Source organism: Sinocyclocheilus grahami, unplaced genomic scaffold (genome assembly GCF_001515645.1).
Source record: "Sinocyclocheilus grahami isolate Dianchi unplaced genomic scaffold, SAMN03320097.WGS_v1.1 scaffold482.1, whole genome shotgun sequence".
Taxonomy (NCBI): domain Eukaryota; kingdom Metazoa; phylum Chordata; class Actinopteri; order Cypriniformes; family Cyprinidae; genus Sinocyclocheilus; species Sinocyclocheilus grahami.
Genome location: NW_015505661.1, coordinates 730,249 through 747,504, shown reverse-complemented (window position 1 = coordinate 747,504; position 17,256 = coordinate 730,249). Strand labels below are relative to the sequence as shown.

The following is a 17,256-nucleotide window of genomic DNA, read 5'->3' as shown; positions in this document are numbered from 1 at the left end:
CTGGTTGAGAACCACTGCCTTTGCAGTGAAGGCCCGTATAAGCATTGTTGACTGGGATATCAGATCTTCTAGAAAGTCTATTTTCTCTTTTTAAGCCGAATTAAAAAACCTATCAAAATAAATGTGCATTTATCAATATGTAATCCGAGTCATTTTTGTTTTATTCACACCTACTTATATTGTATTGTCTCTTTAATGTTTAAGTCTGCTTAATGTCTTAAATAACTTAACGGCTATATTTTCAGTTAATTTGTTGTATTTTTTTGGTTTAGAAACATTTTTGTGTTTATCCTGTAAAACAGTTTATAAGTGATGCAATGCCTATGGTAACAGCAAGGTGACCCTCCAAGCCAGCATGTTCCTCAAACAATACGTCATTGATGAAAAACATAATCAATATTGATTATGAAACACATTTAGTGACAAACTAAGATGTTTCTGAAATCTCACAGGATTCAGAGTAATTGTGAACAGCAAAGATGCATCAGCCTCTCTCTTTCAGTTCCACATCCACAGTTGGTCACTCTTGTTGTAGGTCCTGGACTCTTGGCACAGGTTGTGCTGAATCATGGGATATGGAACAAAGCGTGGCTGGGCAAAAACTGACAACTAATGAAATAACTTTGTGGGGTATCAAAAGAAAAGGGCGGGTAGGATGGCCAGGGTGAGGATGTTTGGCTGGTACTTCTTCAGCCCTCCCAGTGCCAGCTGGTCAGCCTATTAGGACCTGACTGTGAGCGTGTTCTGGACAGAGACATGTTTTGGCAGTGTTTCCGCCCCTGAGCTTGCGGTATATATTGAGCCACTGATGCCACCCCACAGCGACTGGCACATCCCGGAGCTGGTAAGATTTTTTTTTTTTTTAATTGTTATTAAACTTTGTGTTCTTTTCATTTTCATATATTTTAGCTACTTAAATTTGAAATATAACAACTCAACCTTGTCAGTCATGCACTCTTATGCTTTTGCAATATTTCAATATCTACACAATTGACACTAATAATTATTGTTTGCTTCCTATTTTATTCCTAATGTTATCTCTGAACAAAGCTCATCACACCCATCCTGGTTCACTATGGCAACTGATCACCAGAACCCTGCAACCAAGCAAAAACAACCAGCTGCCAGTAACTTCAAGGTACAAACACGTTCCCAGAGTATGAGTGGTGTGCGTAACTTATCCATTACTCCCGCTTATCTTCCTTAATACTTTCTCTCCTGTCTTTTGTTCCATAGTTGGTCATCTACGAACAGGAAAACTTTCAAGGCCGCTGTCATGAGCTGACTGAGCCGTGTAACAACATCCAAGAGGCGGCCGTGACGAAAGTGGGCTCAATACTGGTGCTGTGTGGACCGTGAGTTTGTGTGTGAGGGAAAATAGCACGTTTGCGGGGGTAATATTGCATTACATTCAACAAACAAGAAGTTAATATTGAATAACTTACGTTTCAGACATAAATTGTTTAATCACGTGTATGGATATTGTATGGATATTTTGTCCCTCTGCCAAGGATAACAATTCTAAAAGAAGCGACAGCTTCAGGCTTTGCTTGATGTCAAGCAACACACGAAATGGATTTGAATGTGCGAGTAGACTGAAGCGACAGCTCAAATTCCAGCCCGGGTTTTACATTTCACTACAGAAACGCGTAATGGGAAATGTGACACTAATGTTTCTCACTAATGTGAGAGACCTGTGATGACCCATACTTGGAATTAGTGCTCTGCATTTAACCCATCCAAAGTGCACACACACACAGCATGAACACACACTCGGAGCAGTGGGCAGCCATTTTTTTTACTGCAGCACCCGGGGAGCAGTTGGGGGTTCAGTGCCTTGCTCAAGGGCACCTCAGTCGTGGTATTAAAGGTGGGAGAGAGCGCTGTACATTCACTACAATCCCTGCCAGTACAAGACTCGAACCCGCAACCTTTTAGTTACGAGTCCAACTCTCTAACCATTAGGCCACAACTTACCCTACACAGTATACACAATACACATTATAATACAATTTATATGCTGAGTTGCTGACAATGATAAAACTCTAGTTGATGAGGTAGTGAGGGGATTTTGTGAGGGAGTGGCACTGGCAACTCTCTCCAGGGTTGTTGCTAGCAAATAAATAAGTAGGCTATGTTGTGAATACTGTAGATGCATTTTCCATATAATTCCTATCTTTTTTTATCTGTTAAATTTTTATTTTAGACTATAAACTGCAAAAGGTCTATTTTCAAATAGTTCAAAAATTTGAATTGCCTCCCTACCAAAGGATTTTGTTCACTAGTTGTCATTACTACTAAACAGTTGAAATTATAATGCATAATTGTGACAGTAAATATATATATTTTTAGGTATGGGAGTATATATTTTATTAGCCAATTCGATATTACACAGATCTGGCAACCCTGTTTCAGACACTACTCTTTTCTGGAAATCTGTCAACACAGACAAGTGGACTGATACAAACAGTGAAATTTATCAGTTCTGCTGGACTGTTATGTCAGTTTTCTTGGTCTGATCAGATTGGAGAACTATTATGTAAAGAAATGTGAATGAGCAAGAAAGTATGACAAAGACTTGTCCTCCTTTTGTTCCAGGTGGGTGGGATATGAGCAGCCCGGCTGTAAGGGGGAACAGTATGTGTTTGAGAAGGGTGAGTATCCTCGCTGGGACGCTTGGACCAACAGCAGACGCAGTGACTGCATCGTCGCCTTCCGCCCCATCAAAGTGGTAACTAACAGCTATCTCCAGGATTATAACATTGTCTAATATATACAGGACTAGTCAAAACTTTGAATTCATGCTTAATTATGACTCTTTTACATATATGAAAATAATAGCATTGTCATCATCAAATTTATAAAATGGAATTATGGAAAGTATATATATATATCTATATATATATAGTGACAAAGGAAAACTAAGTAATAATTTAGCTTCTTCATTCTCTCAACTTCATTCTCTCAACCATCATATGATAAAACGTTTTGAGTCAAGTGTGTCCAAATGTGTATATTAATTAATATGTCCCAAAGAGGGGCTATTAATATTCTGTTCTACACTTCCTATGTCCTCGCAGGATAGCCAGGAACACAAGATCGTACTCTATGAGAACCCAAGCTTCGCTGGGAAGAAGATTGAGATCATAGATGATGATGTTCCCAGCTTCCACGCTCATGGATACCATGAGAAAGTCTCTTCAGTTCGTGTGCAGAGTGGCACGTGAGTAACACCTCAAAAAACACTGACACGAGTACAGTGAACTCACATTTAAGACAATTTCTGACACTTTCCTGGCTAACCTTTAAACGTTCTCCTGCATAGTAATTGTTTTAGTTCATTTCTTGTTGTTATCTTGGTTCCAGCTGGGTGGGCTATCAGTACCCAGGATACAGAGGCTACCAGTACTTGTTCGAGAAAGGAGAATTTAAGGAGTGTTCTGAGTTTGGGGCCGTGCTGCCTCACATCCAGTCTGTGAGACGCATCCGTGACATGCAGTATCACCCAAGAGGGGCCTTCCATCCCTCCACCTAAGTTCCCAGCACTTCTCCTCAAACCCTAAAGCTTCTGTAATGCCCAATCCTTTCCTTCCTCTTCACCTCTGAATGCTTATCTTTGACTTTCAGTTGTGTCAGTGATTTCATTTGCTACTGCTGAGAAATAAATAAGTGATTTTGCGTTATGAATGTTTGAGCTTTTATTTGGGCGTTCACTGTTGTATAAGTGTATTAGACTTTTTGAAATCTAAAGCTGATTGAGTCTATTAATTGATCCATAATTCATACTTTAGATTCGGTGTATTACATTTGAAATTGACATCTGAACTTGCATCGTATCAAGATTCTAGATTATTCGCAATTCAAAACACGTTCATATTTTTTAAACTAGGAAATGCAATTGAGAGCAATACTTTTTACAAGAACTAAGCTAATACCTGCTGTTTTTGAAAGTCTCTTATTCTCATATGTCTCATTAAATGCTGCATTTGTTTGATCAAAAATATAGTAAAAACAGTAAATGATTACAATTTAGCTGATTTTTTAGCAGCCATTGGACCAGTCTTCAGTGTCACATGATCCTTATTGAATCCCTGCTAAACAAAAGTTTCTGACCCTCGACTTTTGAACAGTAATGTACAGTACATTTCAAGACCAAGCATCTCCATTATTTCCATAATAGAATAGCAGACTTTGCATGTCTTAGTTTATTTGGAATATTCTGATTATATGTTTAATAGGAATATTCCAATAGCTGTGAACCACGTTAATGTCTTTAAGAATAAGCTTTAATCAGAATATGTACTATTATAAGAAAATGATGTGCATATTAACATTGAGTTTTAATTATACTTTCTGATTAAAGCCGTTTTCTGCCAAAGATGGTGTTAACGGACGAGCTCTTCCCAGTGGCTTTATAGCTTTATAAAACACACCTTTATTAAAAAAAGAAAGGAATTAAAATATTTTTAGTAAATTTTATTACGAATTTACAGTATTAGACACTGGCATTACAACAGTGCAATAAACATCTTTACAGTCAAATTAAAAATAAAAAGGACAAATTACCCTGAAACAGACTATAACAACGATAGGCAGACAATGAAAATAAGCTGATAATAAAAAATAAAAAACGTAGGACACATTACTCACATACCGTCAGCATACCAACATCACAACATTGACATCACGTGTGAAGACACATGCGTTACAAAAGTGACTACTGGTCAGAACCGCTGTTCATTAACAGGTGAATAGTGCTTGTTAGGTGGGAGCGGCCCAGCGGTTTTTTAAATACTGTAACAACAAGTGTGCAACGTAATGTGAACAATGTTTACAGTACTTTGACATTTCAAATTTCCCTTAAGCAAACAAGTAAACAAAAGAGAAGAACCCAAGACGTGTGTAACCAAGAGTGAGGGACACAAATGAAACTTTTCCCTTCTGTATTAATTCATTATCTTATAAGGGAAGAAAAACAGATTTATATGCTGATTGTGCAATTTCCCATTACCATTTTTGGCCCATTGTTTAAGCAAGTAAAGTATTGGGATAAAAAGAAAAGCGTAAAGTGAAATGACTGATTGTACATGCGCAATTTTTCCAATCATGATATTATTATGGATTCAAACATGATGGAGGATATGATGGAACGGTGAAAGCTAGACAAACTGAGGCAGCACACAGACCTTTGCATGTCTGAATGTCTCAAATCTGAACAAAAAAAACGAGTTATTAGGAGTGAAGACATGTGCAAACAAATAATGAACTAAATTCATTCAGTGGCCCATCCAAACAGGTTTCCACACGCACATCAACACGCATACAGGGACCGCTGTTCTTGAATTTTAACTCCATTTTTGATCATTAAAAATGTACCATTTTCCTTTCAAACCGACATTAATACAAATATAACATTCTGTGATTAACATTTCATCATAACTAAATACACTTTCTATACAGACAGCTCAGCTTTGATTTGTCGACTATTAAAGTTTAGAAATAAAATTGTGATCGTCTATGGAAATGCATGTGCAACTGATACCTATAACCATCAACTGAACAAAAACAATGAGAATATGACACACAAACAAAATAGCATGAAAGCTGTGTTACTCCAGTTATCTGAAGCACTTCAGGTTACTCGTAGGTGCGTGTGGTCCCACAGTTCCACTATAAAGGATGATCTCTCGCTCGCTAGAGGTTAAAGTGGCTCTATGCAAAAATAATTCTCTCGTGTGACGAAGAGCTGAAGAGAAACTTGACAACGCCTACGTGGACACACACTTCACACACAGATCTCTGCTTCGCCCTTTATGTCAGTCAGAAATCTTTTAGAAAGGCACCATGCACATGTACACGACTCAGGCTGGAGAGGAAGGCCAGAAAAAACAACGAAACAGAATGATGTTGTAGTCAGCAGCAGCAGCAGAATTCCCGTCAACTCCAGGTCAAAGGTTAAGGCTTCTGTCACAAGTTACAGCTACAGATACTGCAGTTATAAGGCATCCTGAGATGATGGGGGAAAACACATGGGACATGGGGTTTGTGTTAGATGAGCAGTGGCATTACACTGAAGTAAGAGACTGTAATAATTAACAATAAGTAACAATACAAGTAACAATTTTCCTCCAATACAAGTAGTACAACTTTATTACGTCTTACTGACTTTTAATACAAACACAAAAAAATATGCTTTACTAACCTGACAATATGTCATGTAAATGCCTTACACTATGTATTTTTAAGGGGTAAAAAAGGTCATGAACTGTTTAAGCAAAACTTGATTATCATGGATAAATTTTGGTCCATTACCTTGATTTGTTCATTTGTGTTCTGGTGGCTTATTTAATGCTATGTTTCAGAGAAAACGCAAGTCATATGAAGGGCATTCACACCGCGTAGTTCTAGGAACTAGCCAGCATGGTGGTTCCAAGAGAAGCGATTTCTCTCTCGGGCCGTTTTCCTGTTTCATTCGCACTGGCAGTAGGAACTCTGAAGCAGCTGACAGCGACATCTGGTTACACTTTATTTTAAAGTGTCCTTGTTACAGTGTAATTATACATTTAAGGACTGAGTAATATTAATTAACTACATGCACTTACTATATGGTTAGGGTTAGGATTAGTGTTTGGCTTAGGGTTACGGACTCGTAATTATGCATAATTTATTGTTATTACATTAGTACATGTAACGTGTAACAAGGACACCTTAAAATAAAGTGTTACCCGACATCTTTATTCACAACTGGTGAATGGAGGACGCCGTGATCGGAGTGGTTTTTGTTGTGTGTCGTGGGTTTCGTGATAACAGAGATGGAATGTGAACACACAATTTACGCAATTGAAAAAGCATGAAAATCTGACTAAATCTCCTATGACAACTTGCAGTGTTACTTATCATCGAGGCTGAGAAAAGTACACAACGCTGCAGACAACAGGTAGCTAAATGCCATTAGCACTGTTTTCCATGTTTATGGAGTAACTATTTAAAAAAATGTTGGGTAGCTGGTGTTTCGTATGCGTTTGGCCAATCAGCGTATACTTACGTCACTGGTAGTTCCTATAGAACTGTTTTAAACCCTACTCTGAAGTAGGAGCTAAACTAGTTCCCCCAAACGGAGTTCCTAGAACTAAATACATTTAGCGGGAACTCCCGCCAATAGTTCTAGGAACTAAGAAAAGGGACTTTTTTTTTTTGACTGAACTATCCTACATGAATGTATTGTATCTAATAATCATGCCAATAATTTAAGTGGAATCATTTTTAGCCAACATGAAGGGAATAATTTGTATTACTCTACTTTAACATTAAATGTTGCTGTCAAATATTCAAAGCCCTTAAATGAATCTTTATTTGATCTATTGCTTGCGATTAAAAAAAAGAAAAGAAAGAAAAGGAAAAACTTGTTAATATTTGAATTAATATTCAATTTTTTATTAAGTGTAAAATTGTTTTAGCTATGGTATCAAAATTGCGTTTAAAAAAACCCACTGCTGTTGCAAACAACTACAGAAATTGTGACAAGCCTAGTTATAATGTAATTGCATATACAGACACATAAGACCATTTACCTGCTTGTTCAGGCTGTACTGTCGTTTTCATATTGACTCAAACGTTTTTTAGTCTTTAGTTCTTTCAGCCACTGAGGTGAGGACTCTTCTCTGTGAGGGAATGAAGAGAGAAAACTAATCAGAAACATACCACACCATAATGGTAAGTACTGCCAAACAAGAGACAATTCGGAGACTTCCTGATGTCTATTGACCTAAAAGCACTCACCCATTCTCTTTACCGCCAGCAGGAGGCAGCACACGGGCAGCTCGAGGCAAGAACGGAGATTTGGGTGAGCGTGAGAGCTGAGAGGGTGAAGGGCCGTCTGTCTGATTGTCTGACTCTCCTCTCTTCTTTAGCTGAGCCTGAAATGAATGACCGAATCTCACGTCAAACAAGCTGCAAAATGACCGGCTTCCAAACAAATTCATACAATTCTAGCCTGTAAGACCTAAAACAAACATTGTTAGGAAGTGCTTGTGTTTAATCACCAAGATTTATTTATTTTTGTTAATAAAAAGTTATGAACTGCAGCCATGTATTTGATATACAAATTCAACATGATCAAAACTTCACTGAATTTTCTACATGCCTTCATACTGTTTTAGTAAGTAAAAGTAATAAATAAAACCTTCAGGTCATGGTATAGCCGTTGCTCACTGACAAGCTGCGCAAAACCAAAAATCTGTGATTCAAATGTTTTGGGTCAGTATATTTTTTTCTTTTTTTAAAGAAATTAATACTTTTATTCAGCAAGGATGTGTTAAATTAATACAAAGTGATAATAAAGACTTTAATTGTTAGAAAAGATTTATATTTTGAACAAATGCTGTTCTGTTTAACTTTTTATTCATCAAACAATCCTGAAAAAAGTATCATAGATTCCAAAACAATATTGCCCAGCGCAACTGTTTTCAACATTGATGATAAATCAACATATTAGAATGATTTCTGAAGGATCATGTGACCCTGAAGACAGTTATACTGTATCTCACTGATTTACATTACAAGCTTTCAGATTTTGTCTAAAGTTTCAATAAACTGTTTCATTTCCAAAAATTGTTTTGATTTGAAAATGATTTTTCAGACTATTATTTAATATGTCAGGCTTTACAAGGTTATGGAAATGGAAACTGGTGGGAAAAAATCCCCAAAATCCGCTCACCTTGAGAGCAGATGGGTCCATGCCAGGGAAGAGCGCCACTCTCTGAGGCTGAGAACTGGAGGAAGTACGGGATTCAATTCCCTTGGCCTGCTCCTCAGAATCTGACTCCTCACCCTGCTTAGAAGAGCCTGTCTTCTCCTCTACATACAGAGAGAAAGACTGGAGTGAGTGCAGAGAACTAGATTTTATTGACTTCGCTACAGTACAAAGACAATTATGATCCAAAGAGGACCTGCGACCTTCATAAACCCAACCTCATGAGATGAGATGTGCAGGTACACACACGTCTCACTGCAAAGATGTGTGTAATACCTGTTGAGTCCTTATAGTGCCATTCATCATCTGCTCCGGTTCCCTCGGGTACTTGTGATAAGAGAGCGCTGTGACGGGCGGCTCGAGAGGGCAGGGCTCTGCGAGTGCTCTTCTTGTTCAGGCTGACCCTGGCACGTAGTGCACTAGAGTCTAACAGTGTTGTGGGGGTCTACAGTCAAAGACAGCGACATGTCAAACAAATGCCATGTACAGTTTTGTGTGTTTGCATTCAAATTAAGAGTCTTCATAGAGATCGTTCTCCAAAAAAATGAAAACGTGTCATCATTTACTCGCCTTCATGTCATTCCAAACCTATATGACTTTATTTTTTCTATGAAACACCAAAGACATTTTAAAGAATGTTGGTAATCAAACCGTTTTAGTTCCCACTGACTTTCATTGTGTTTCTTGTCCATATAATGGAAGTCAATGGGAACTGAAATTGTTTTGGTTACCAACATTCTTCAAAATATGTTCTTTTATGTTGCACAGAAAAAAGTCAAACAGGTTTGAAACGACATGAGGGTGAGTAAATGATGACAGAATTTCCATCAACTATCCTTTTAGTGAGACCTGAGAGATTTCGGTCAACCCACTTTAAGTCCATTCCACCAAAACTTTGACACTTCAAAAAGTTCATAAAGACATTGTAAAAGTAATTCATATGAATTAAGTGGTTTAATCCATGAATAAAAGTCTAAATTAAATCTGTTCATTTCTGTCATGGACTACACGCAAGTCTAGTGGGTTTGGAACAGCATGAGGGTGATTAAATAATGACAATTTTCATTTTTAGGCCAACTATCCCTATGGTTTAAGGGTGAAGACTGGCCTCTGGGAATGGGAGCTCTGTCTGCTTTTGAGAAGACGTGGTCAAGCCATCTGGTGTGTCGAAGAGAAGGGGCTGTTCGGCCGTGTGGGGTGGGGTGGGCTTCCGTGGAGATGGGGTGAGGTTGTCATCAGATGAAGGTGTAGCTGGAGTGAGGCTGAGGAGAAGAAAAGAGATATTTGAACACACTTATATGTTGTCTGTATTTGTGCAGAAAATGTAGAAAGAAAGCAAAAACACGACAGTAAATCTAGGTTGCTATGAGGTTCAAACTGAGTTTTTTTACCACACCAATGTATGGCCAGTGAACTGGAAAAAATGAAGCAGCTAGATTTATGCATAAATATATTAAATACTACAGTGTACATATTCATGTAACTATTAAGATTTCTGATTATTTATTAATGATCATATTTTTAATTGCATATTTAAATTTGATCACTTGTAACATTAGATGAACAAGAAGCAGCAGCACAAAAACGTAGACAATTTCCATTTTTGTTCCTAATATTTGTTCCCTCATATTATGCGAGGAACATTTCTCCAAAGTAAAAGTAGTTTAAAGGGTGAGTGTTGACATATTGGAAGTATTGTTTTATCAAAACATCATAACTTAATCTTCCGCTAAAATGTCAGACTTCCAAAGTGTTAATTCTGACAGAAAATTTTGATTTAGTTTTAGTCATAGTCTTTTGACTAAATGCCATTTAGTTTTAGTCATCTGAATTGTTTTTAGTTTTAGTCGACTAAATGTCATAAGATTTTACAGTAAATTTAGTCGGCTAAAATCTAATGGGTTTAGTTACAGTGCATTTATTAAGCATTTCTCTAAAATTTCCAAACTCATTATATAGGTTTGATATTAAGGTTTTATCATGATAGACACCGATTTAACTGCGGTGACACACAGCATTCCTTTATGTTAAAATTCAATAAAACCACTTCTCATAAAGAACAAGAACATGGCCTTCTTTTTAATGAAATACTAATGTTATTTAGGCTAATTATGCATTCTTTATGGCAACTTGTTTACCATATTCTTCATTCTTTCAAGCAGAAATATTTATTTCTATAAATAAATTTAGATTAATCTTTAGGGCTACTGAAGTTGTTCAGTCAAGAGCAGTGTGTGATTTTCAGTTTTTCTTTTGTTGCTTGATTAACATCAATGACTCGGACAATAGCAACTAAATTAGGCTGCTGTCCCTTTAAAACCGAATGCACAGCTGCAATGGATGCCATGTACTACTGATACACGTTCTTCTCCCTGCTGTTTACGTTCACTTAAGACGTAATCAACTGTGTTTACGTGAATACTCGTCAAAACGGACAATTCAACAAAATTTTGTGTGTAATTCTCCATTCATGCCACGCGAAAGAGAACTCACGCGCTGTGAGACGCGCTTTCTGTGTATGTGCTTCAGTATCTGCACTCAGAAAACCGGACCAAAATGAGTTTGCTCTTTGCTTGGGATGCAGAGTTCTCTCTGGCGATGTATGCTAGACTTAAACTTACAATACGATCCATACAATCAACTACGCATTCAGATCTTCCTCCAATACAACCAAGTTCCCACCCTCCAATTTTTTCTTTTTCAATAATCCGTTATACTCGGATGTATGGCAAAATACGGAATAAAAGATCTGTCGCTACTTCTGTTACATCACCACTTTAATAGCGGATGGTTAGTAGCCCATTGATTTTAATTTGATTTGCACACGTCATTTAGGCATACATGAGTGCTGGTCAGACTCCCGTTCATATAATTGAATTTAAACCATGTATAATTGGGCAGTTCCTAATAAAGTTACCGGCCAACTGTGAGTACTGAGCGGCTACATCGCCCCTTTGCGACATCCCTGTTAATAGGCAACACATATCCACCCATCCAAAGATCATTTCAGGGCACAGATACAACCCATCCAACCCAGTGATTAACATACTGCATATCAGCTCTCGTTTCATCTGAATCCCTTGCATTAGTCACTGCTGTAACCAAACCTCTCTGACAAGCCCAGTCTGTCTGTGTGTCTGTCCATGAGCTCCATTACAGATGACCCACTCAAAAGATGCAACTGATCCTGGTGTTGAGTTACAAACAGTGACTGAGGATAATTTGGAGTCATTCAGGTATAGTGTATATGTTCGTTTGAGGACATAGACAGTTGTTTTATGATTTTATATGGTTTTGGGAGGCATGTGTTCACCTGTCATCTGTGTGGAGTCCTGTCTCCCATGTGCCGTACTGACTGTCGGTCTCCTGCACCAGATTGTCTGTGTCTTTATTCTCCTCCGGTCCACTACCACACTGCTTTACCAGCTCCTGTAGAGAGAAGAAAGAAAAAGAAAAGAAAAAAAGCTACTAAATTAATATAATTTCACACAGGGATGTCTTGTTTTGAGGGAGTAACAGTGGCTAATGAGCTGATGAGAAAAAAACAACAACAGTGGTTATTTCATTTCATTCAACTGTTTGTGTTTAGAATCCATGGAGGCCTGTGTTCAAATCCTGAAATAACACACCACCTTTCAAAAGTTTGGGGCCAGTAAGATTTTTTTTTTTGTTTTTTTTTTAAAGAAGCCTCTTATGTTCACCAAGACCAAAAATAAAGTAAAACAGTAATATTATGTCATATTTTCAATGTTTTCTAACAACTGTTTTCTATTTTAATGCATTTTATTATAATTAATTTCGGTGATGATAAAGCTGAATTTTCAGCATCATGATTCCAGTCTTCAATGTCACATGATACTTCAGAAATCATTCTAATATGCTGCTCAAGGAACACTGTTTTTATTATGATCAATGCTGAAAACGTTGTGCTGCCTAACATTTTTGTGGAAACCTTAATAAATTATTTCCAGATTATTTGATGAACAGAATATTTAAAAAGAACAGCATTTATTTAAAAAAAAGTATATGCATATATATATATATATATATAGAGAGAGAGAGAGAGAGAGAGAGAGAGAGAGAGAGAGAGTAAAAGTGTGTCACTTTTTAAAAATCTTATTAACTCCAAACTTTTGAATGGTAGTATATAAAACAAACTGTTTAATATCTAGGCATTTTGTTTAATAAAGCAAAATAATAATGGAAGTGAACTTGACAGTAAGTGATCACCATGGGTTTTTCTGAATGGGCATGATGCTTCTACCTGTGGAAAGGCATGAATGAAGATGGAGAGGGAGTTTAATCACCCTGCAGCACTCTAAACAACCACCAGGCGAAGCTAAATCTCACACCGAACAACCCAGTCACAAACCCAGCCACTCCCTTTAAGTGTGACATCACAGCACTAGAGCTGGACATTAGCCAATCACTGAGTGAAAACTATCTTGTGTCTATCACAGAACAGAACAGCAGGACTATTAACCCTGATCACATTTCAACTACAAACCCTGTCAGCACCGGTTCACCATCCTGTAACAAGAAACAACATTAAACTGGCATCCTGGTGTCATAACTGGGCATCTGGCAGTAATGTAATATAATGTAATATATAGGAAATGATTTGCAAATAAACCAGAAGCAGAGTCACAAAAACTGTTAGTGTGACAGAGTGAAAATGAATGACAAGGAAAATGGGAACATAGGTACATACTGGTGAGACTCCCATGAAAGTACTGCAATGACCTCATAGAAATCTACTGGTTGAACTGGTGAGCGCATCCACTCACCCGTGCCTCTTTTAATGAGGAGACTACAGAGGGTAGAGTGTATCTAACACACACACAGAGAGTCATCAGCTCCCTGATCACAAGCAGAACTAAGTGTGAGCACTGTGTATGTGACTGTCAGGGGTTTGTGCCAATCAGAACTGAACTGAGAACCCTTTTTTAAGTTCAAATCAATTCTGAATACGAGGAATATGAATATGAAGATTTGTATAGTTCAAATAAAAATTTTAAAGGTGACATATTATGCCCCTTTTTACAATATGTAATATAAGTCTCTGGTGTCCCCAGAATGTGTATGTTAACTTTCAGCTCAAAATACTCAAATATAATTTTGAAAATGCCTATTTTGAGTGGAAGCAGAAACAAGCTGTTTTTCAGGCCTGTCTCTTTAAATGCAAATGAGCTGCTGCTCCCCGCCCCCTTTTCCAGAATAGAGATGCGCCATTACAGCTCGTACCTGCTAAAAAACATCTGTTTTGGTTCTGATTATCATGTTTATCGCGCTGAAATCATGCGTTTTGAACCATATGAGTTTAAACTTCAGATATAAGGTTTTCTGAGGGCACACATCCGAAGCACATGGACAGAAGGCTGCTGTCACAGCATGAGTACTAAACTAAGTTCTCATTCACACACAAGTTTACGTTAAAAACACATGAGTTACAAAAACAGTCGGTTATGTCTGTGAAGGTAAACAGCTGGGAAATAAATCACATGTTTATTTTAGATCTGTGTGGCAGCAGCAATATACAGTAGCCTAAATAAATCAATAAATCCACTGCTCTCTTGTCTCCTCTGAGGCTGGGACTCTAAATAGTGTTCTGTGCTCGTCTGTGCAGCCAAAGACAGAACAGTTAGCATGTTTTGCTCAAACTTTTGCCATGGCATTAGAGCTGGTACACCGTTGTCGCTTGCGAAATCAAAATGACGGTGCCTTGAGTGGAAGTTTACAGATTAAGGGGCGGTAATATTATATTATAATATTAATAACTTTCTCAGACGCTTGCAGAAAAAGGCTTACCTAAACTAAGTTACTGGGTTAATCTTTTTCACGTTTCCTTGGTTGGTAGATGCACCAGGGACCTGATTATAGCACTTAAATCCTGGAAAAGTCAGATTTTCATGATATGTCACCTTTAAGATAGTTTTTAATAATAAATTAAACCAATAATTACCTTAATATTAGTACATATACTTGTGTTTTTTTTATATCATTTATATACTGTTATAGTATTTATTAATATTTTGAACTCGTTTTTTTTATATTTTCAGTTTTCATTTTAATTTTAGTTCTAGTTTTAGTAATTTTATTGTTTCATGTGCATACTTATGTATCTTATTAATATTAATATTAACCTTAATTTTATTTTAGCTATATTTTTTAGTCATTTTAGTACTTCAACTTGCAAAGACAACGTATCTAAGTTTCTTAAGTTTAAGTTTTTCCATCTACTGCTTTATTTACTTCAGCTTTATTTCAATAAAAAATACATAGTTTTAATAGTTTTATTTAACAATAACAACACCCTAGTATGTAATGTTACTTGTTAGTAAACGTTATTTATAAAAGCATTAGATGATATTAACAATCAATGGGTAAATTGCTAATGCTACCTATAACAATTTGCATTTAATATTTGCATACAGACATACATCATATATTTATATTCATATCAACTAGGGGTGTGTGATATTGACAAAAAATTATATCTCAATATTTTCTTGGATTTTATCGATAACGATAATTAGACGATATTTTGCTGAGTGTGTTATTGTGCTGGTATCCTAAGGACTACCGTGGACAGCTGACTCCTAAAGTTTTTGATATTCTTCATATTCTGTGTGGTGGTCAGTTCACACTGATTGAAATTAATCTTTCCAATAAGTTAAAATTGATTTTTTACCTTTTATGGGCATTTTTACCTTTATAAAGCCATTTTTCTAAAAGTGTGCATTATCTTTTGAGTCAAATTCTTACATTTTTTATTTAGTGACTAGAATAATACAATATGTGGGCTGTTACCAAGCAAATGAAATCAGTTTCAATAAAATTAATCTTTGCAATGCAGAGGAAACACAGAATCTGAAGTGGCATTTAGATGTGTTTACACACTGTTTAATGCAGGACATGAATGCTTTAACCTGCAGTTACAAATGCACGAATAATGTTTTGATATATTAAACATAAAACGTTTGAAATTATTTAAATAATAAAAGATACACTGAATGTGAAATTAAAACCGCCAGTAGGTGGCAGCAAGTAACTGGTAATAAGTGAGTCATTGCGATTGAACAGAATCATTTAAACGGTTGATTCATTCAGGAACTAAACGCCGTCATGTTGCTCAGACACGCAAAACAGAGTTGTGGCTGTATTTGGAATGATTTTTGTTGTCGAGATAGCGCAAAAACAGAAAATATGGTGTCTAAAACGTAAGTCTCTTAATTAACTTCTTGTTTTTTTTAACTGTTGTAAAAAAAAATCTATATTACATTTGTAATCATGGTAATTTTGAGGGAAAAACGGCACTCTCTGTGGGGTATTGATTAACTATATGAAATGATATAAATATATACACTTTCTGTCCCCATATCTTGAATTTTGTGATCATTGTAAATGCATTTAATTAGAATCATGCCGTGAAAGAACACACTCTAAATGCGCACTAGTCTAGACTTCATGTAATGCATGCGTGCACTCTGTGGGTGTTTTAAAAGGTTTTTTGCAAAATACTCGATAATGTCAAATCGCACATCATTAAAACAACAATTACGATATTATCGCAGACGATATACATCACACACCCCTAATATCAACCATAGTGGAAGAATGCTTAAAACACCCAGAATGCTTTTAATTTACTTTCAAAATGTAGCCAAACAAGATGAAACAGGTTTACACCACGAACACCTTTAACAGAACAAGCGATTTGTTGTGGTGGACTAATGAAATTCCTCTGATGTGTGACTTTCTTTGATTCACTGCAAATTCCTCTTCCTGCCATTCGAATTCATCATCCTGTGGGGTGTGGCCAAGTCACTTTAAATTCACATTTGTTTATGGCTGGAAAATCGAACTAGCTAAAAACTGAGACAATTCTTAAACACATAGAAGAGCAAAATTCTGAATTTAAGACAACGGGTATCGACCAGGAGTGTGCGAAATATATCGTCTGCGATAATATCGTAATTGTTGTTTTAACGATGTGCGATTTGACATTATCGAGTATTTTGCAAAAACCATTCAAAACATCCCTACAGAGCGCACGCATACATTACATGAAGTCTAGACTAGTGCGTGTGCGCATTTAGTGTGTTTTCTTTCACTGCATGATTCAGTCTATTAAAATGCATTTAGAATGATCACAAATTCAAGACATGATGGCAGAAAATTTATATATTTATACCACTTCATTTGGTTATTCAATTTCACACGAAGAGTGACGTTTTTCTCAAAAAATTACCATGATTACAAATGTGACATTGAATTCAATAAACAATAAGTTAATTAAGAGACTTACGTTTTAGACACCATATTGCTTGTTTTTGCTCTATTTCGCCAACAAAAATAATTTCCGATACAGCCACAGCGCTGTTTTGTGTATCTGAGCAACATGACAGTGTTTCGTTCTTGAATGAATCAACCGTTTAAATGATTCGGTTCAATCGCAATGACTCACAGTGATTTGCTGCCACCTGCTGGCGGTTTTAATTTCA

At 36.6% G+C, this 17,256-nt stretch overlaps 2 protein-coding genes across 3 annotated transcripts in view; one reads left to right on the top strand and one right to left on the bottom strand.

Moving 5' to 3' along the window:
• The first annotated feature begins 739 nt into the window (after positions 1-739).
• On the top strand, positions 740-3,683 carry LOC107553840 (beta-crystallin B2-like). Of its 2 annotated transcripts, none has more exons than XM_016236159.1 (6): positions 740-844; positions 1,051-1,138; positions 1,255-1,355; positions 2,599-2,731; positions 3,081-3,223; positions 3,367-3,683. In XM_016236159.1, exons 2-6 carry the CDS (start codon positions 1,076-1,078, stop codon positions 3,533-3,535), a joined length of 609 nt encoding a protein of 202 aa, XP_016091645.1. In that variant the 5' UTR covers positions 740-844; positions 1,051-1,075; the 3' UTR covers positions 3,536-3,683. The 2 variants fall into 2 exon arrangements, with proteins under 2 accessions (XP_016091645.1, XP_016091644.1); XM_016236158.1 differs by having other exon boundaries at positions 1,237-1,355; positions 3,367-3,678.
• Positions 3,684-4,783: 1,100 nt separating this feature from the next.
• LOC107553839 (titin homolog) overlaps positions 4,784-17,256 on the bottom strand; it is a 47,698-nt gene continuing 35,225 nt past the window's right edge. The window contains exons 8-14 of the mRNA XM_016236157.1: positions 12,066-12,181; positions 9,861-10,014; positions 9,029-9,197; positions 8,717-8,856; positions 7,780-7,916; positions 7,572-7,661; positions 4,784-6,007 (exon numbers count right to left, since the gene is read on the bottom strand). Coding sequence (XP_016091643.1) covers positions 7,580-7,661; positions 7,780-7,916; positions 8,717-8,856; positions 9,029-9,197; positions 9,861-10,014; positions 12,066-12,181 — 798 coding nt within the window. The 3' untranslated portion in view covers positions 4,784-6,007; positions 7,572-7,579. The remainder of the gene's footprint in view (positions 6,008-7,571; positions 7,662-7,779; positions 7,917-8,716; positions 8,857-9,028; positions 9,198-9,860; positions 10,015-12,065; positions 12,182-17,256) is intronic.